The following is a 21,797-nucleotide window of genomic DNA, read 5'->3' as shown; positions in this document are numbered from 1 at the left end:
CGCCCACTGTGACTCGCCAGTAGAAGCTTTTCAGTGAGCGCGCAAAAGGCTTGCGGCCATGCTTATGCTCTCCCACAAGGACGCTTCCGCCTTGCATCTCTCTCTCTCTCTCTCTCTCCCGCTCTCTCCCACACACACATGCACACAAGCACAGGCTGATAGGCTCTGTTAAGCCTTAAATTTAGCGTTAACGTTAACGTTTGTGTTTTGTACAAGTTTTGTATTTGAGTTTCTGCTTCGTATACTTTTTATTTACCCAAAGCGACAACATCGGGGACACCATTTCCTTTGCCGTCGAGCAGTCTGTGTGCCTCTGACTCTGCCTCTGTCTCTGCCATCTATAAATAAATAAGGACGTGCGCGGCACCGGAAATGGCCGTGCTTCATTCATAAACCAAGCGGTGATCAACGAAAAATTAACTACCGGCGCATAGCCGCTCAGTCAAAGACCTCGACCCCGGCCCTCGACCACAAGACCTCGCAATGCCGGATGAAAAGGTAGCCGTTGAGAATGGCCTGAAAACAGTTGCGACTCCAACGAAGTCCGCCGACACATCCACCCCCACACCCACACCCACACCCACAGCGAAGCGCAACTCGAGCGGTCGACAGCAATCGCCGGCCGCACAAAAGAAGACGCCCACGCGTCGACGGCTCCCGCACGACGATGAAGTTGTGGCCGGGGGGGTCGGCATCACCGGGGGCGGGGTTGTCATACTCCCGCAGCATGTGCTCAACGAACTGTATCACAACTATTCCATCAAGCAGCGCCGCAGCGGCCTCAAGTGGTTCGTATTCGCGGCTCTCCTCTTCAACGCTTGGGCCATTTGCATACCCTGGGAGCAGGAATGGCCCACGCGAGGTGAGTCTGTTTCTCAGCAAATCTACATCTCTAAAAGAGAAATATCAAAAAAGGGGAACATATATAGTAGAAAGTCAGATTTATAATTTTGTATTAGATACCGTAATTGGAGGACACTTCTCACGAAAATAGCGCTTTAAAAAGACAAATGACAAATTTTGTGCATGGGTTTGTCATAAATGGAGAATTAGAAGCAGTAGAAACATTTTTAAAACTAAATTCGAATTGTTGCGCTCAAGAAAAAGAATTTTTCCTAGATAAAACCCTAGTCAAACATTGTATGCCACACATAAATATATATTCCTAGAAGTAGAATTAAAAATATGTATTATATTTTCTATTTCATAATTATAATTACTAATTAACAAAAAAACAATTCTAGCTAAAAATCGTATGCTATTTTTAATACTACTTGTATATCGGATATATTGGGATATACTTGTAGTCATTAATAGAACTACCAATAAGCTTTAGTTTAAGGTGGTTTTTAAAAATTAAAAATTCTTCTTCTGATTTTAGTGGAAATGAATAATATCTACTCTTCCAACTTTTGATCCTAATGTCGAAATATTTTTGAAATAGGGTTCGAAATTTCTTGTTATTATTGTTATTAGACACAGGTGAAAAAGGTATTTCGAAAGAATTTCAAGTTTAAAAAGGTTAGGGAGGCTACTTACAATAAATGTACCCGCTACGAAGATCAATTAGTTTTTGGAAATTAAATATATGGGCGGGTTTATTAAGTATATTTCTACTTTAGTATAGTCTTGAAAACCTAAGATAAATTGTGAAAAGAAAAGATTAACTTTTAAATCTTTAAAGAAAAACAGTTAATAATTTGTCGTTTAATATTATGATATTGGGATATACATATTTCATAAAAATTAAAATTTACCTTAGGCGCAGGTCCTTAAAAGATATTTAAAGTCTTTATTTGGCATTTGGTAAATAAAAGATACTTGAAACTTTAAAAAAATCTCAATCTGTACCAGTTCTGCTTGAGTTACACAATCTCTTAGATCTATGATATATAGATTTCTTTAAGCTGTTAAGCTCCCCCGAATTGGAATTAATTAAAGAATTAAAGAATACGTTTTCTTTGAGAGATTATAATAGTAAGGGCTAGCAAAGAAACTGGATTTTATGTATATTTCCCAAGAAAGAAAAGCTCTTTAACACCCCCGTACTGACTTCTATTTAAGAATACTTTAAGTTCTTCTTTTTTGATAGTTCAGGGATGGCTTAAATTATAAAAAGAGTTAGTAAAGTTATCTTATATAAGTCGATTTATCAAGAGCGAAAAGTTCTTCTTTTCTTCTAATTAAGAATACTTTAAGTTTTGTCTTTTGATAGTTCAGGGCTTACTTTTATAAAAAAAAATGGTTAATGAACAAACTGATCTTCTATAGGTTTCTGAAAAGCGAAGAGTTCTTAAACTCTCCCGAATTGGCTTTTATTGGAGTATACTTGACGTTATTTTTTGATAGGTTTTCTAGTCCAGGGAAAGGTTTATAATAAAAAGTGCTAGAAAGAAAACATATATTTTGTAACAGTTTATAAAAACTTTATTTATTTGTTGTAAATGCCTTTATCGCTCCCTCTTCCCAACCCACGTAGTGGTGCATTGTGCCATGCTTGTTGCCTACTTGGCGCTCACTGCGGTGCTCCACATTGGACGTCACTCGGATCAGCCAGCATTGCGGCGCTTCCACCAGTCGCTGCTCACGATAGTGCCCCGCGTTCTCTGGTACTTGGCCATGATGCACTTTGCGGCCTACACCATGCTGCAGCCGACGGTCTCGCCGCGGTGAGTAGCTGAGGGAACTTGGGAGTCCATTTGAATTGCTAAATTGGTCATACCCTTTATTAGCGATCTACTCGGCTGGGGCATACTGCTCAACTTTTTGATTTACGTGACGTTGCCGGTGCCGCTGATCTCGTTGGGCCTCATCATTGGCTTCTGCACGTATTTCAATTGCCTGAGCATGCCGGTGGGTTTCTCGCGGTCCGATCCCATGCTCTCGGACCAGGCGGCTGCTAATGCAGTTCTCATTATAACGGCGGCATTAATCGGCTTATTGTATTACTTCATGGGCGAGGCGAAGCAGAAACGCGCCTTTCTGGAGGCCAAAAAGAGCTTAGAGGTGAAGATGGTCATCGAGGAGCAATCCGCAGAACAGGTGCGTGCCATTCCGAATGGGCTTCGGAACATATTTTAATGGATTTCCAATGTTTGCAATGATCGGCAGGAACGATTGCTGCTGTCTGTGCTTCCCAAGCATGTGGCTATTAAGATGCGCGAGGATTTGGGCTCTTCCAGTTCGGAGGCTTTCAAAAAGATCTACATGAGTCGCCACGAGAATGTGAGGTAAGTAATGCCCCATTCAGTTAAAGATATATGCCCACCATTAGCAGAAAATTTAACGCTAAAGGACATTTAATTTAATAATAAACTTTCTTTATTGTATTTATTTATTTATTGAGACACACAGCAATCTTTTAAAGTGTAGAGTAAACAAAGCATATAAAAGTGTATTTAGTTTGCGATATTTTAGGACAGCTTTGCACGACAAATTTGTTTATTGTTCAAATGAAAGAGTGCCTATTATTTATTTATTATAAACGAAATATCTACATTTCAGAGCAGACTAATCAAAGTTTTACAGGCAAGATTTTTATTAAATTAAACGATTGCTATTTCTTTCAAAAGCAATAGTGAATTTTGTTCAAAATAACGGATTTTTCTATGCATAAAATACTATCTGATTATAAAAATATTTTCAATTTTCAATTCTAAATAAGGAAAGACAAAATATTGTGTAGACAAACATTTCATTTCAATCAGATACTTTAGCTTTTGTTTAACTCAACTACCTGTAGCTACTCTAGCTTAGCAGAAAAACAAAAAATTATAGCGACACACACATATTCTTAAGCTATACTGATTACCAATAATAATTTATACAGGCACATATCTATTGGTATAAGTAAATCCCGAGAATGTTTAGAAACCAGAAATTTTCTTTTACTCGTACAGAGACTTCCCAATTGGTGCACTTATAAATTACAAGTGAATAGCTCATTCCATAAGGATAGATAAGTAGCTTAGTTGAAGGGTCATTACAATTCAACATGAAGCTCGGCATTGAGTGCATTGCCGGATAATTGAAAATCCCGGTTAATATCTTACTCCATGAAATACATTTACATATTTTAAACAACCTTTCAAGGTAGTCTGTCTTTTCTGTTTAGCTTTTAATTGCTTTTCAAGTAAATAATAATAAGTTATTTATGGGATACATTTTCAGTTTGTCATCCTCTAAAATAATAGTTTGAGCAAGACTTTAACAAAGCATTATTACAATCCGGAAGCGTTTCCACATTTCCTCCATCTTAATCCTCGAAATCCTCATTTTCTTGAGTTTTGTAACTCTTCAGATAGTAGATTAATCATGCAGATTAATCAGATAAATAGACTAATCATGGTTAATAGAAGTATCAAGTAAACTAATCAACATCTCAGTTAACCAGCTGTTAATCCTGTTAATAGAATAGATTATTCAGGTTCCACTGTACTCCATAAAAGCAGAACCATCTATTAAATCGACTTGGCCCCTTTAACAATGCTATTCCAACATTTTGCCTAGGAAAAGTTACCCAAAAAAATCGGTAACAAATGAACTGAAAACACATTTTTTAAATTTATCGTTACTTGTCGTGTAAACTGTTCTTTTATGTGTACGAGTATATATATACTCTTATATCCGTCCAAACATACCACGTTATCAACCCATTAGCCGTACAAAGCTTTATTATTTTTACTAGCTATTAATAAATGCACAGCATATTTTTAGGCGTCAACTATTTATTTAGCCATTTTTGCCATTTAATCGTCTACATATACATTCTCTTTTACACCCACAAGCATACTGTATGCAGACATTGTCGGCTTTACGGCCATCTCGTCAACGTATAGCGCTCAAGACCTGGTTAAAATGCTTAACGAACTTTTCGCACGCTTCGATAGGCTTGCCGAGGTAACAATAACAACAACAAACAACAAAAAAGAAGAACAAACTTTTCTTTTTCCAGCTATGTAATTCCCTCGTACCCCATAACTGTTCTAATAATGATGATTATGACGTTTAAGATAAGCATCGGAGAATTTTTCATTTCCTCTATTTGCGCTTTTCACACTTTAATTTGAATTCTGACTGTGTTCTCTTTTTTTCGTTTTATTCCGGTGCATAATTTTGTTAACCTCCCTTTTTTTGGGGTTTTCGTTGTGCCGTTATGTTTTTGTTGCTTTTGGGCCATTGGCCATTGGTAACAAAAGTTACGCCCAGTCAGGCGTGTGAAATGTTTCGACTTGATTTTTTCTCGTTTGCGATTTGCTGGCGGAATTGGGTTTTGTTTTTTTTTTTATAGGTTTATTTTTGTGTTTATTCGCTTGGCTTATATGTTTTCCTTTTCACTGATTTGTGGGTATTTTCCATTTTTTATTTGACAATATTTTGATGTACTTTGCAGTTTATTTGATTTGATATTCTCTGTGATTTCTTGACTGCACTTTTGCGGCATTTTTGTGGCTGTCTCTTACATTAAAGGGCTGTACTGAAAGTAGAAGGAGAAGTTCAATTTGTAATAAGTACTTCGAATTGTTTCTTAAAATGGTGAAAATATAAATTGTTTTTAATTGTTTCAAATGTTTTTTTTTTTGGCAATTCCCCATTCAGTTGACATGGAATAAAATGTATAGCTTAGTGGAGTTTCAGGGAAAGAGTTACTTACTAAATAAATTTATGTTTGTCCATTATGTTCCACCGTTTCTTTTAAAATGCTGCACTCAAGCAATTTATAAAGAGTGGGGCGAGTTAGATATTACGGAAAGGTTAAAGAGGTCTTCAACTGTTGTCGAGTAAGTTAATGAACAACATGTTACCGTGTTTTGAAAATTTATTTTGAAGTGTTCGAAACATTGCGAAACGTTTCTTTTGACAAACTAGAAAAACTAGAAATATATACATACTCCTATTAGAATATACTTTTCGACTTCGCTGTCTCACATTTCAAAAATTGTGGAACATTTCTATTAACAACATATTACATTATCAATTATAAGCAGAATAAGAGCTACACTTTTCGGATTTGCGTTTTCAAACGTTCATTTCACGGACTTTCACGAAAAAGTTATTCTTTCAATACTTAACAAATAATTGTCAATTAACAAACTAATCCCGAAAGGGATAACAACTTTTCTAGTTTCTATTTCGATTCCGTTGCGGATTTCGAAGAGCGTCGATTGCTTACCAACCGGTGTAGTGCTAAAAAGTACTTTATATATTATTGAAGAGATAAAGAAAATATGTGTATATAGACATTTATAAGCAGGAACAAAGCATCTTATCTGAGATATCGAATCAAACCAATAAGCAGAAAAAAATACCAGTACCGGAACAAACGAAGTCATTTGGGACACTATGTACTTGATATAAATTCACTTAAGATAGATAAACATTAAAACATTTAACCAAATTCGCGGCCATACTTCCTCTTTCTGGTCAAGCAATCAATTATAGGTTTTTTATGAAACTTTCAGTACAGCCCGAGCATTAAAATACCAACGACAGACATTAATGGATTAAAATTTCATTGAATCTAACAGTTCCATTAGCTCGTTGTAATATAACTAAGCCATTAATTGTGTGTGTGTGTGTGCTTCGATTACAGAAATACCAACAACTACGTATTAAAATTCTCGGTGATTGCTATTATTGCATTAGTGGAGCGCCCGATGAGCGACCAGATCATGCCGTCCTCTGCGTACACATGGGACTGTCGATGGTGAAGGCCATTAAGTGAGTACAAAAACCGAAACAGAAACAAAAAACAGGACATGAAATCAACGTTGGTTCAATTAATTTTAATTGCACTCAACCACGCTTCGACAAAAGCAGCCCCCACTTCCGCTCTCCGAGCTCCCCCAATCTCTAGGGAGCTGGTGCTGTGTCCATCAAATGGCACGCGCTATTCGCATTTTTTCCCTTCTCTTGTAACATAACATTAAACAAGGTGCGTATCAAAGTAAACTTATTACTATCGAAATTATTAAGAGTTTTCCAACACTCGGCCAATATTTAATGACATTTGGCACACTGTAAGCGAAGTAAGGGGTTGTGAGGTTAACAAACTAAGGATCGAAAGACAACTTTATTTGCAACAACAGCTTATGAATATTTATATTCATTGTTGTGCAACCAGCCCCTATAGTTTTCGAAATAGAGGTATTCATACTGCGAGACAAATGACATTTCCTTGAATCAGACCCATTCCATAGGTACCAGCGAAGTTATTGAAAGTTAAGAAATTGAAGATGTGGAGCTGGACTCGATGATACATCGATTCAACTAATTAAAAAAGCTGAAACAAAAGTCTTTGTTTTGTTGATAAATAAATTTACAATTCAAGGAATGCATACTTATATAAATTATTCAATCAAAGGCTGATACTTATTCGAAGTCTGCAAGAATTTTCCAATCGCTCTTACTTCTTTCCAATCAAAAGTTTAAAAAGTTTTGCAACGTAGTGTGAATAAATAAAGGCCTTGAAATGCAGCGCTCAAGCTACTGATTTATTTTTAATTCTAATGTTTCAATGCAAGACAATTTATAGCCTTACTTCCATTCACAGACAAGACTTAATAGAGACTTAATATAATTTAATAAAAATATTAATATGCGAAATCGACAAACGAACAGTAAGAACAAGAGACTTAATATTAAAAAAGCTTTTTTTTTTTTGAAAAATATATATACAATTTATTAAACCAGTATTCTGCTAACAATAAGAAATACAAGGAGGGAATACATCTACAGGACACACTCTAATCTATATATATAAACAATGGAATATTTACAATATTTCTTTTTTAGATTAAATATGAAATATATTTTATGATATTATATTATATATTTTACACGTGGGGAGATCCTGTGAGTAATATAAAAAAAGGAGAACACAAGGATATTACACACAACCCTGGTAGCTGTCAAAGTGACTAGTCGACTTTTTATTGTGCGCTCCGTGAAAAATTGTAATAAATTCCTCTTTTTCAATTATTTCGCGTATAGTGCGTTAAAAAAAAAAAAAAAACCACCCGGAAACCTAGTTTCACCTTGGCTTTTTGGCAATCGTTTAGTATCCTTATTTTCTTGGATTCCAATCAACAATTAATCTGCTGTATGGGGCTGCTCTGCTGACGTATACACGTCATCGGAGCAGAGACAGCCCAGAATTTTTCTTCTTTGCTTGTTTTGCAAGTCATCTTATCTCACGTAAATGAATGCTGATGAAGACTCGGCCGCTCTCGGAGCAGCTGAGGAAGTAGTCAATAAGCTGCCGAAGTACGTGGAGATGAGAAAAATTTCTGGTAAATCACCTTCGGAGCTGAGAGCAAAAATAACCAAGGACTTGCATATGTCAATGGGAAAACCATACTTAAAGCCGTCAATCTCAACCAGTAACTGGATTGCCTCAACCACTTGTACATCGACTACAAGTACCCTAACATTTTCTGTGGTGAACTCTCAATCAATGTATACTACAGTAGCGACATCAAATGGCAGTTTGTGCTCCACACCCGCCGTTGTGAGTACACCGGCTTCAATGACAAACTTAGTTGCAAATCCAACTCTGGACAAATTTTGCTCGTTTCAAATGCCAGTACCCGGTATTAATAGGAAGCGGAAAGGAGCCGTCGAGTCACTAAAATCGGCTCAAAAAAATAAGCCAACTCCTGTCAATACAACCCAGGGACAACGAACTGCGTCCTCCTCTCCGCCAGCGCTTCAAAATAATAGATTTGCAGCCCTTTCGGAAGAAGCTGATTCCATTATGGAAATGGAAGAGCCAGATTCCGAAGATCCATCGAGCCAGCAAAATGAAGCCAGCCGTTTCCAGCAGGGAAGTAGTATTCCTAAGCCTCCTGCTATATGTGTGCCACAAGTCAACAAATTGGATAAGCTGGAGGTGGCGCTCAATTCTGCTGTCTCCCCTAACGATTACGACATACGCACATCGAAATCTGGGATCTCGCGTATTTATACGAAGAATTCGAATGCGTTTCGTGCAATAATCAAATTATTGTCCAATCAAAATTGTCAATTCTGGCACCACCAGTTGAAGGAGAACAAACCCTGCAGATTGGTGCTCAGAGATATTCATCCCAATGTACCCAGGCAATTAATAGAGCGCACCTTTACCGACAAGGGCTTTACAGTTTTGAATATATATTGCCCCAGAAAACCGGACTGGCGTAACATTCAAATTAATGAGGAGGATGGTGAGGACATAAATAATGTTAAAACAAGACAAAATATGTTTTACGTTAACCTCCAGAACGCACCCAACGTTGCTGAGGCACTAAAAATAACTCAAATTGGTAGACACAGGGTTACAATATCAAAGGCCAAACAGAGTAAAGAGCTGGTACAATGCTTCAGATGCCAAGATTTCGGGCACACGAGGAACTATTGCCTTAAAAAGCCGGTTTGCGGTAAATGCTCGGGGGACCATGATACTGGCTCAAAATCATGTAACCTGAATGATAATGGGGAATTTATATGCGCTAATTGCGGCGAAGACCACATGTCGAGCTTCAGAGGCTGCAAGGTAAGAATTGATCTAGCCAAAAAACTTAAGCCAGCTGTGAGGTTGCCGAAAGATGGACTAGTTATCGGTAGCAATAGGAGTTACCCAAATAACCAAGGCACTAAAGTACAGTTTATCTCAAACTCTACTGTTAAGAGTGGCTTCTCTTATGCTGATGCAGCTAGGCCAATTGGAGAAAAACGTACCAGCGCGCCAACAAACCAAAACTCGCCCCGATCACACAGTTCCGCCGAAGATTGGCATCTAAACAACAAATTTAGTATGCTGGAAAAGGCGATTTTAGATCTAAACGCAAGAATGGATCAAATGTATAAGCTCATACAGGAAAATATGGATTCCAATAGAGCCTTCCGTGACTTGGTACAAAAACTAATATCCAAATGTTAAATCCGCTGTTAAAAATCGGATTATGGAACGCACGGGGCCTGGTCAAAAACAATGATGAACTCAGGCTTTTCCTAAGTTCAAACTCGATCGATATCATGTTAATAACCGAAACGCATATGCGTCCTGGCTTGAACGCATATTTGCCAGGATACGACCAGTACTACGCTAATCATCCTAGTGGCACCGCTAAAAGTGGTTCTGCAGTCATCATTAGATCAAGTATCGCTCATTCACAGAATGAGCCAATTCTAAAAACAAGCATCCAAGCGGCCAGCGTAACTATACCGACGAATGGTGGAAGCATCAAAGTCTCCTCCCTATATCTTCCTCCCAATGAAGCTTGGTGCAGGGCCGACTTTGATCTATTGCTTGCAACCTTAGGAGATAAGTTTATTGTAGGCGGTGATTTTAATGCAAAACACCAATGGTGGGGTAATTCCAGATCTTGCAGGCGAGGAAGGTGTTTGCAAGAGGCCATAGCTAGTACTACTTGCCAAGTTCTTGCTACTGGAGAGCCAACTTTCTACTCTTACAACACACGACTTAACCCCTCTGCACTAGACTTCTTTATTGTCAACAGGATTGCCCTAAACAGACTCACCGTTGAAACAAAATATGAGCTCGCATCGGATCACCTTCCAGTAGTAGCGACGCTACATCATGCACCGCAATATAATCCCAAGAGGGAATATATTCTACCACCTGGCTCCCGTATTGATGTTTTTAAAGCCGATCTCGAAAGAAGAATTAACCTGAACGTCGAAATTAACAGCCCAGAGGATATCGAAGACGCGATATCAATCCTCATGAAGAACATTTCACTGGCTGCGTCTTCTGCTGCACCGAAAACTTTACGCTTGCCAACCCAACATAGTCAAGCTAGTCTACCACCAACGGCTGCTGCGCTCTTAAGCCTGAAAAGAAGAGTCAGGAAAGAATATGCAAGAACTGGAGATACTCGCATTCATCAAATCTACAAAAGACTGTCCAATCGACTGCAAAAAGAGCTTGCTAAAATCAGACAAGGCAGAATTGATGACATATTGGAAAGTGCTGGTCCAGATGCATCATTTAATTACTCGCTCTGGAAGCTTACGAGGCGATTTAAGAGGCTGGTCATCCCTAAGACTCCAATTAAGGATCCTACAGGTGGATGGAGCTACTCCAGTCAGCAGAAAGCTGAAATCTTTGCAAACAGCCTAGAGGAAAGATTTAAGCCTTTTGACTTTACAACAGCAGATAGGCGAAGGGTAGTCGAGCTTAGGCTGGAGATGCCATTCCAAATGGCCTTGCCTGCAAGCCCAGTTACACTTCAAGAAGTGGTACAGCAGATAAAAAATCTAAAGGTAAAAAAAAGCGCCTGGAGAAGACCTTTTAGACAACAGGACGCTGAAACTGCTCCCCACAAGGGCTCTGCTGTATATTGTCTTGCTCATGAATAACATACTCAGGCTGAGGCACTTTCCAAACTGCTGGAAAATGGCGCTAATTACGATGATTCCAAAGCCAGAGAAACAGCATACTGAAGTAGATGGATATAGGCCGATTAGTCTGCTACCTGCCCTCGGGAAGATGATGGAACGCGTGATTCTGGACCGGATTCTCCAGCTCGAAGCCGTGACGCGCAGAATTCCAAAATGGCAATTTGGTTTTCGAAGAAGTCACGGAACACCGGAACAGCTCCACCGTGTGGTCAACTTCGCCCTGGAAGCCATGGAGCAAAAGATGTACTCAGTGGCTGTGTTTATGGATATTAAACAAGCTTTTGATAGAGTGTGGCATGATGGTCTCCTCTGCAAATTGAAAGGCATGCTAACTCCTCAATTGTTTCAACTCATCGAAAGCTTTCTAAGGGACAGAAGCTTCAGAGTTGCTGTTGATGGAGTGAAATCCACGAGGCGCTCAATTTGTGCAGGAGTGCCCCAAGGCAGTGTTCTCGGTCCTACCCTGTATACATTATTTACTGCTGATATGCCTGCACCGCAAGAGATCCTTGGAGTAGACGAGGATGACGCACTAATAGCTACTTACGCAGACGACACTGCGGTGCTTACCAGATGCAGAGATATCGATGTAGCTTCGGAAGCCTTACAGCAGTATGTAAGTAGTTTCGAGAAGTGGGCTCTGAATTGGAACATTGGTATCAACGCCAGCAAGTGTGCGAATGTCACATTTACAACAAGGCCGTCGTCATGCGGAGATATCACAATGTTGGGGTCCACGCTCAGTCATACAAATTCGCACAAATATCTTGGTGTAATTCTGGACAGAAGACTCAACTTCAGCAAGCATACAACAATGGTGAAGCGATCGGTCATGGCGAAAGCCGGAAAGATGGCATGGCTGCTTGCACCATGCAACAAGCTGTCCCTGCACAGTAAGGTGACAGTATACAAGTCCATATTAAGTCCAATATGGAAGTATGCGCTACCAATTTATGGCATTGCCGCTGCTTCAAACCTAAACAAAATAAGAGTTGCGCAAGCTAAAATACTTAGAAAAATATGCAACGCTCCCTGGTATATGCGCACTAGGGACATCGAAAGAGACTTATGTGTCCCCAAGGTTGGCGATGTCATTCAAATGCACGCAAGCAATTACGAGAAGCGACTCGGCAGTCACCCCAACGCACTAGCGAGGCGGCTCCTGTCCAAACCTAAGAAGAGAAGACTGAAGAAGTGCCATCCAAAGGATCTCCCCACAAGAGCCCTTGTATAAAATACATAGTATATATCATAAAATATAATCATTTTTCATGTAAAACATTGTAAATATTGTATATATGTACATAGATATAAGTGCGTCCTATAGATGCTTACTATAGACAACTTTTGTATTCCCTAACTTTCAACTAGCTTAAGCTGCCATATTGGTAGTAGAAAACTAGTTTAATAAATTGTATATATGTAAAAAAAAAAAAAAAAAAAAAAAAAAAAAAGGATATTATAGAGAGAAAACTGCAGCATGCTTTTAGGCTTCGCAAATTTTTAAGAGGAAGACCAATACCAGACTTCCATGTCCTAAAACAGTTAATTTGGCTGTGAAAGGAATGCGTCTTGATAGTGTGGGGAATACCTAGACTAAAGGCGCTTTCTGTTAAGAATCTGCAGCATATAAGTGTTTCTTGCTAGGAGCTCCGTGAGCTTTGAAACGCACCTTGTACTAGTACCTTTTTGTGCGTGGTATTAACAATCTTTTTCTCCTTTTTACCTTTGCGTGTCAATTTGTATGTGTGTGCGTGTGCGTGTGTGTGTGTGTGTGTGTGTAGGTATGTACAGCAGAAGGCTAATTCACCTGTTGATATGCGTGTGGGCATACACACTGGCGCTGTACTTGCTGGCATACTGGGTCAGCGTCAATGGCAATTTGATGTGTACTCCAAGGACGTTGAGCTGGCTAATAAAATGGAATCGAGCGGCAAGGCTGGGTGAGTATAGTCTTGGTGCCATTCTCATTCTCGTAACTATGGGTGCATAATTGATAAGCTGACAATGTGTTAATGAGCGTCACAAGCACAAGTAACGAGCTTGCTTTCCTTTTGTTTTTCTTGAGCTTAGCAAAAAGGGCTGTTGGGTAGAGGTTGAGGTTGAGGTTGTGTTCTTGAGCCCCAGTAAGTACAGATCCTTGTCTTTCATCTCTATGCAAATTTATGGGGAAGCAAGTTAATTGGCTTGCTCAGCTCCTTCACTCATTAAACATGCTATTGCTTATTCTTATTTATATTTTTTTACCTGCAGACGCGTGCACATCTCGGACAAAACTTTGGCCTTTCTCAATGGAGAATTTGAAGTGGAGCCGGCTTTTGGTGAGAAACGAGAGGAATTGTTGCGCATTGCTGGCCTGAAGACCTTTTTCATTAAGAAAGTGCTGAAGCCGGTAAGTGTAACGGTATGAGATTTCCATCTGGTATATCTTGTTAGCTTTAGAGTGAGTAAAAGTTTTGAAAATGTGTTTTTGGAACTTTTGAAATGCGAGCGAACTTTTGCTTGCATGTTTCCCTTCTATTTGTTTCTCAGAATGGTTAGCTCTAAGAATAAAACTCTACTTCTCTCTGACGAAATTATGTGTGGGAGAAATGGGAAGGTTTTTCAAAAAGCTGGACTGAGTCGATAGTCGCCTACACTTACATCATTTTAAGAAGACTCTCTTAGCTGTGCTAGAAATGCTTAATAATTATTCAAACATACTGAATTTGAATTCGAAAAACGAAACGTTTTCCAATGCACATTTCAAAAACTTGGCCGGAATTTGAACTTTTTAAAAATATTATTTAAAGATAGTTGTTTTCTTTTCTTCTTTTATCTTAGAATAAATTATTTATAAAGCTAACATTTTTTAAAAATTACAAAGCATTGGTAATTTAATATATTTTATAGGTTTCTGGACTTTTCCAATTTAGAAATTGTGTATCAGTTCTTTTGATTTGTCGTAGCGCTCTCTTCTAATACTGCTTTATTCCCAAAATAATTACTTATTAAAATCGCAGGAGAAGCTTTAAGGAATTGTAGTTAATAATCATTGGTAGTTTAATATTGCTAAGATTGAGTTTTTCGTGTAAAAGGTTATATGTTTTGATATTTGGTATTGATTTGTATTACCGTTGGATACTGCTTTAATCCTATAGGAATTACGTTAGGGGAAGAACGAATTGTTGTCTGTAGAAGTATTTTTGTTTCTGAAAGTCTAAATTGGAATCATCTAGTGTTTTTTTTTTCTAATTATCTAATAGTTATTAAAGGTTTGGTCAGAAGGGCAAATAATTTGCACACAAATTTATCTTCAAGAATTCTATACTAAAATATAGTTTTCTGATTTAACATATTTCTTTGGCAACTATTTTTCAAACAACAGAGCTTAGTGTACAAATTGTTTGCCTGTCTGACCGCAAGCCTGCAATACACTACTCGTATATGGTATGCCTTCAATTTCGAATAAAGACCTCTATATTATGGCTAACCATGTTCGTTGTTCAATGCGTGCGAGGAAGCTAAAAATAGATCGATTGCCTCACCATTTCAGTTTTCCTCGCCATGCGCCAAGAAAATCAACGAAACCAAAGTGGAAAATGCCAATCACAGCACCAACAACACCAACAATGAGAACAACGACGGCGACGCAGATGCCACACTAGACGATGAGGAACTATTGGCAGAGAGCGCCGTCACGAACGAGCGACCCCCGCTGGAGGATGAGGAGGAGCAGCTGAAGTTGGAGAACTTCAAGCAGCGCTTAAAGGACGAGCTGGTCACGCGTGATGGACACGAGTGAGACAAGTGCTAGTAGATCGAAATCCGTCCCTGTAACGCTGAATGTTTCCTTTTCTAGAAACCTCACCAAGGACACCAACATCTTTCTGCGCTTCAAGAATCCGCAACTGGAACAGGCATACGCCATTTACCGAGAACCGTACAGCTCGCTGCCGCTGTTGGCCGCACTCTTGGTACAATGCATCGATGTCCTGTACTCCTACCTCGTGCTGCCACGCTCCACGCTGCATTTCATTAACATTGCCGCACCACTTGTCCCCATTGCCATGCTTGTGGTTATTTCCATAGCCGAAAGCTTCACCGGCATGCTGCCCAAGTTCTTTGTCGATGTGAGCAAGCGCTTCAATGACATTACCTTCGTGCGCGAACTGGCGGCCATAATTATAGCACTTACTATTGGCCTAAGCAATGTCGTCGACATGGTAAGTTGCTGGTGCTGGTGCTGGTGTGGGTGCGAGTATCCTTTCAGTAGGTACTTATTGATTTTCTATCCTTGCAGTTCTTTTTCGTCACCTTCGTGCGCACCGAGCACATTGTCAGCGAGAGCGAATTCAATGCCACGACCAGTGGCTTGGAGGCCAATGCCGAGCACCTACTACCCGTGTCCTTTGTGGAGCAAATGCGCAATGCGGTGCCTACGGAGCGTGTCCTCTATCCGTCCTATCTGAGCAATTTTGCGGTGCTCATACTTATTGCCATTGCAGTCATTGCACAATTAACCCATCTGACCAAAATACTGTTGCTCCTGTCCATAGCAGGTGAGCACTAAACGCTCCTTTGCTCCTTAAAAATTACTTAATAGAAGATCCTTTATTTCCGCAGCGCTCCATTGCTACTTCAACATCTTCATCATGCAGGACTTGTATGCGCTGGAAGATAATCTGGCACATCAGCCGTAAGTCCATAGACTATACCTAATCCATTGGCTAGGTGTTAACCTTAAGATACTTTTTCTCAGCATTATATCCACCCGTTACTGCACTTCCGGTCTACTTCTTGTGGCTGCCTTAGCCCTCAGCACATTGGCGCGCCATGTAAGTCTTCAACTCTGCACCCAACTGAGGTTCTTCGTTTGCAATATCTTCTCATTTTATAGATGGATCATGAGGATCGCGTCATATTCAAATGGAAAACCGAGGTAGCCGAGCAAAAGGAAACTGCCAATGATATGCGACAACGAAATGAGGCTTTGGTTTATAATGTTTTACCCGTTCACGTGGCAGAGCATTTTATGAAGAACACAAAACGTTCCCACGACGATCTCTATTCGCAAAGTTATGCCGAGGTGGGCGTATTATTTGCCAGCATGCCAAACTTTTCGGGTAAATGGGTGAAGAGATCTGTAATGGATTTCAGCATAAAGGTCTCATTGCTTTCAGATTTCTATTCGGAGGAAACTGTAAACAACCAGGGCTTGGAGTGCCTCCGATTTCTAAACGAAGTCATTTCTGATTTTGATGCGGTGAGTTACGGTTAATAATGATTCGGTTAGATAGGCCCAGAAACATTTACTGAGACATGGCGTTGTGGTCTTTAAATTCGTTGGACGGAAGTTAGGTGTCCATTCAAGCTCCAATTCTTCAAAGTTGCCTAAGAAGAGAGAACAAATGCTGCACTGATTGTAGTCTGGGTTTTGAGAAATACGAGCCCTGCTCTTGCTAAAGATATCTAGATATCTGCCTCACGCTTCAACCATGTCCGGCAGATGATTCCTAATGAGACCATTATTTCAAATCAAAGAAACAAATGCTGCGACCTTCTTCATCTACTTTCTTGGGATAGCTCCGTAGAAAAATGTATTTTAAATGGCATTGCGACTTGAAAATTATAATTATTATAAATTCGAGAATCGTGAAGAAGTATTTAGCTTTGAAGAAGAGTGGAATGTTTCTTTAGGTCTTCAGATTGATTTGTTATTTCCTTTAGCGCTCATTTTAGACAGACTCGACTACAGATTAGACATTTCTCTTAACATTTCTCTTAACAACCAGTGCTCATCTTTGTTGTTATCTTCTTTTTAGCTGCTGGAGCTTCCACAATTCCAGGATATTATAAAAATAAAAACCATCGGCTCCACATATATGGCGGCCAGTGGCATTAACTTGCAACGCAATTTGCGCAACGATGCATCGATTACAGAACGTTGGTCCCATCTAGCTGTGTTGGTGGAGTTCGCTTTGGAGCTGAAGCGTGCACTGCAGGGCATTAATGAGCAGTCCTTCAATCACTTTGTCCTCAAAATGGGCATCAACCATGGTCCCATCACAGCTGGAGTTATTGGTGCCCGAAAGCCGCACTACGATATTTGGGGCAACACCGTGAATGTCGCCTCACGCATGGAGAGCACCGGCAAGGCGGGTGCGATACAGGTTACCGAAGAGACTTGCAACATCCTCCAACAATTCGGATACACTTTCCTGCAGCGCGGCTTGGTGGCAGTCAAGGGCAAGGGTCAACTAATGACCTACTATTTGCAGGTGAGTTAAACTTGTCACACTTGATTTTTAGGTGGGAACTAGGCCCTGGTTTCTATCAGCCAAATGTTTGAGTGTTTTCTTTTTCTTTTTTTTTTTTAATATCAATAGAATTATATCTAAGTTTGAGGAGAGACTAATGAAATATTTGTGTATAAACCACGATATAACGATATAACTCACAGGAAGCCAGAAGCTGTTTCTTAAATTTTGACTTAACGTTTAGTTCAGATCGTAAAAATCGATCGGATGAAATATTAAACAAAAAAGAGTCAATTAAAGACAAAATTTCAAATAAAATAATCATTTTAAATGATCGACTTAGAACTTTTTTCGGGACATATATATTTTACACACTTTTTTTTTAAAAAAAAACTAAATATTTTTATTGCGTGATTTAACATTATCTTAAAAGAATATTCGAAATTCATGTTCGGATTCAGAAAATAGTTTGCCAAATGATGTGAGATAATGAACTAGATGAAGAATTTTAACAATTTTTGATTGAAGATGATTACTTTTCTCGATGCGATAGATGCCTCTTTTTCATGGTAGTACAGTAGGGTGTCTTTAAAGCAATCTGTTTAGCAGCTACTATCATCTTCTGTCAAAGATATGTATATGTATATAGCGATATAATCTGTTTAGCAGCTGATATGAAGCGTGATCTAATCCCTTATCAGCCACTTCAAAAGTCTACAATTTCGATAAAACCGTCCTACTTTCTTCTAGCGTCTTTAATCTTTAATCAACTAAATTGAAGATGTCTTAGCTTAGCTACCAAAAAATATCTATACTACTAAGAACAATGTACTTACTATTCCATTTGTATATATATTTTCTTTGAGTTTGGATATCAATCGAATAGTTGTGGAAATCGTTTGGGAACCATTTAATATGTCTACAAGTTCAATACATCCTTACTCGTTCCTTGCACGATTTGCCTTTTAAATTGAAAATTTTCATATTTTCAATATATTTTATGATCTGCACAGATCTGCATAACCCTCCAATGAATATTTTCTTTCTTTACGATAGTTTACTCAGCAAACAAGGGAGGTTCTTTATTTTGAAAATCATAATACTCATGATATTTGTAATTAAGCTTATTTTGTTTTATGTTTTTGGTCTGGAGGAATGGCTTTTTTTTGAAGTTGTGCTTCGGAATCGGCTAAACTTAGTTCCAAATCGCTGAGCCATACAATAACTTGGATACTTACTCGTTAAGCAAAACAAATTCGTTTACATTTTTGCTGTACTTGCTGAAAAAATCAACCAGCTAGAGCTATCAAAAGTCTAACAGCTCCATCGCATAGCATTTGAGGAACAAGTCATTCCCACTTTGGAAGTGCCAGACAGATGTAGGTGTAGTTTTTATTCAGTCACAATCGAACTTTACACACAAACACATCTACAAGAAGTATTAATTAGTGCTTAGTTTTTCGAAATGAAACCAAACTCGATTAGAAACTATTACAAGCCTAAGACACATCCTCCACCCCCTCCTCCATCTACTTTGCAGGGCAAGGCCCAGCCATGTGCAGATGCTGGACCGCCAGTGGAGACGCATGGAGCGGCGACTGAAGCTGTGACTGTAACGGAAACTGAGACGCCGGCGCACAGCTTGGAGTGCCAGGAGCTGGAGGCGGACATCAAGACGCCGCTCCTGAAGTCCAAGGCGCCGGATTCCAAGGCAGAGAACGGCGTGGAGCCGCTGGGCAATGGCAACGTTGCAGTTGGAGGCGGAGACGCCACTGGCGAGGGACAGGCTTTGTTGGAGTAAAGGCGAAGAGGGAAAGGCGAAAGACAAGGACAAGGACTAGGATGTTGATCCAGCTTCGAACTCGACGCTGTGTGTCTGCTACTATATATACATATACATATATACATTATGTGCGCGTGTGTGTGTGTGAATCCGTATTTGGTGCGCATGTGTTAGGAAAGGAAAAAGGGAAAGTTGACTGTTAAAAAAAAGAGAAGGAAACGCTGTTACCGTTAACTTGCTACATTTGATTTGCCTATTTAAACTGCACAAGCGTGTGATATTCTGCTATAGAAACAAAAAGTATCTTATAGTTTAGTTTGTACCATCTGGCTCATTACTTTGGAAAAGTTCGTCAACTGTGTACCTAAATCTGCAACTAAGTATATTAAATTAATGTGAAACTTCAGTTTGTTTTAAACAAATAATAATAATAGTCATAATATAAAATATAATAGATTCAAGCTGTTGTTTTCTTTTGATAAGCTTACAAACCATTCGATGTGTAGTTCAATAATAAACTGAATAGCAAAAATCATTCAACATTATACATATATATTCGCATGTACTTAATAATGTGAACAAACTAATGCTAATTTATACAAAAAACAATACCAAATATGTTAGACAAACAAACAAATCCAACTCTATGTGTGTAAATTATTTTGCAAATAACATTGCGCGATATATACAATTATGCGAAAAAAGAGGATGAATATTACAACAACAAAATAATTTGTAATTATAAATGATTTATAATAGGTGTAAGTAACTTAAACTAGTCATATACTATATATACATACAATATTGAAAGAACAAATCCGTATCCCACCACACAAATGCAACCCACAAGCGAGCACGTTTTTTAGAAAGCGAGTCCAAACAGCAGCCAGAAAAGCTAAAGTTAGAATTACTTACAAGTAGTACATATGTACATATTGTACTATAAATCTCTTATACTATGCAACAAAATTACGAGGGTACTTTACATTCCATAGTATATTATGTTTGAAAACCATCTTTAAAAAGGTTTCCTTTAATCAATGTTCACTGTAGTGCTCGCGTAGTTTTAAGAACACTATACATAATCGTCAAATTCGCAGCTTAAGCAAAATATCTGCCCAATTTACTTTTTTTTCTATAATCATTGAAGAAAAATTTTCAAAAATTAAACAGTGGAAAAACTTAAATGTTAAAATTATATAAAAACAAAAACAATTATTTATGTGAAAGCAGTTGAACTTTTTTTGTACCCTTTGTTGAACTTATAATTATTTTATAATTTTCTAATTTATGTTTTTCTTATTTAGTTATTTATATATTTTTAAACTATTTTTAAAAGAAACTAACAATTTCTTATTTTTGTATTTTGGTGCTAAACTAAATACATAATTTTTTTAATTAATAAAAATTTTTAATTTAGGTAAACTTCAGCTTTAAATGAAAAGTAAAAATAATTCCGTAATAAAAACGTAGAACTTAATTGTTTGGTTGTGAGCTCCGCAGATTTAAATTAGTAAATACATTTATCAAAGGTTATATTTTTCATAGGCAGAAAGAAATAATAATAAAGAATAATAATTTTCTAAAGCAACAAGTGTAAAGAAGCATAAAATCTTAGTAAAAAAAATAAATATAAAAAGATTTTAATTCACTTCGTTTAAAAAATACATAATTGAACTTAAAACACAATTTATATATACACATTCAGATATTATAATTTTCAAATTCAAACATTTAAATTTTCATATTTTCAGTGTATTTTTTAAATTTTAACATTTTTAAGTATCCAAAACTAAACATTATAAATTTTAAACGTGTAATATTTATGTCTTTATGATATAATTATATTTCCATATTTTAATATTGTAATTTATATATAATATATATTTTTAAAATATTATTTTTTATTTATTTTATTTATTTATTTATTTATTTTTGTACTTTTTAATGTGCCCTTAAGGTCGAGTTTGTATTGTTTCTTAAGAGCTTTGGAAGCAAAAACACACCCTTGCCGAGAATGCTTTCCAAATTTTGTTGCATAGTGTGAGTTGATACCAATTGGATAAGGCCCAGCCAATAAACACGAATTGAAGGCAAATATTGACTAACTAATTATGGGATAGTTAACGTATGAACTTAAACATAGCATTAGTAACGTACCAATCGCAAGCAACAACAACAACATATAACATAGACTAGCATTACTATACATACAAATATACATACATAGTTAAACGTGAATACACATACATACATACGCATATATAGAAGAGCATGCTTAGTAGAGAACTTCAACGAATTAGTAAAACACGAACAAACGAACTTACATAGCCAGCAAGCATATTAAAAAGAAATGTAAACAAAACAAAGAA

General features: G+C 37.9%; 1 protein-coding gene across 1 annotated transcript; it reads left to right on the top strand.

The window, feature by feature from the left end:
- Window positions 1-585: 585 nt before the first annotated feature.
- On the top strand, window positions 586-19,879 carry LOC115629077 (adenylate cyclase type 3; the record flags this gene model as incomplete). The annotated part of the gene is made up of 17 exons (XM_030525392.1): window positions 586-862; window positions 2,480-2,669; window positions 2,733-3,042; window positions 3,112-3,230; window positions 4,788-4,899; window positions 6,593-6,720; window positions 13,188-13,346; window positions 13,657-13,795; window positions 14,939-15,183; window positions 15,245-15,608; window positions 15,686-15,944; window positions 16,009-16,081; window positions 16,145-16,220; window positions 16,283-16,508; window positions 16,566-16,648; window positions 17,208-17,663; window positions 19,183-19,879. Coding segments are annotated over 17 exons (3,477 nt in total), but the record flags the coding sequence as incomplete, so codon positions are not given.
- Window positions 19,880-21,797: the final 1,918 nt, after the last annotated feature.

Source organism: Scaptodrosophila lebanonensis, unplaced genomic scaffold (genome assembly GCF_003285725.1).
Source record: "Scaptodrosophila lebanonensis strain 11010-0011.00,11010-0021.00 unplaced genomic scaffold, SlebRS2 tig00000131-arrow-arrow-pilon, whole genome shotgun sequence".
NCBI classification, from domain to species: Eukaryota; Metazoa; Arthropoda; class Insecta; order Diptera; family Drosophilidae; genus Scaptodrosophila; species Scaptodrosophila lebanonensis.
This window is presented reverse-complemented; position numbering and strand designations above follow the sequence as displayed.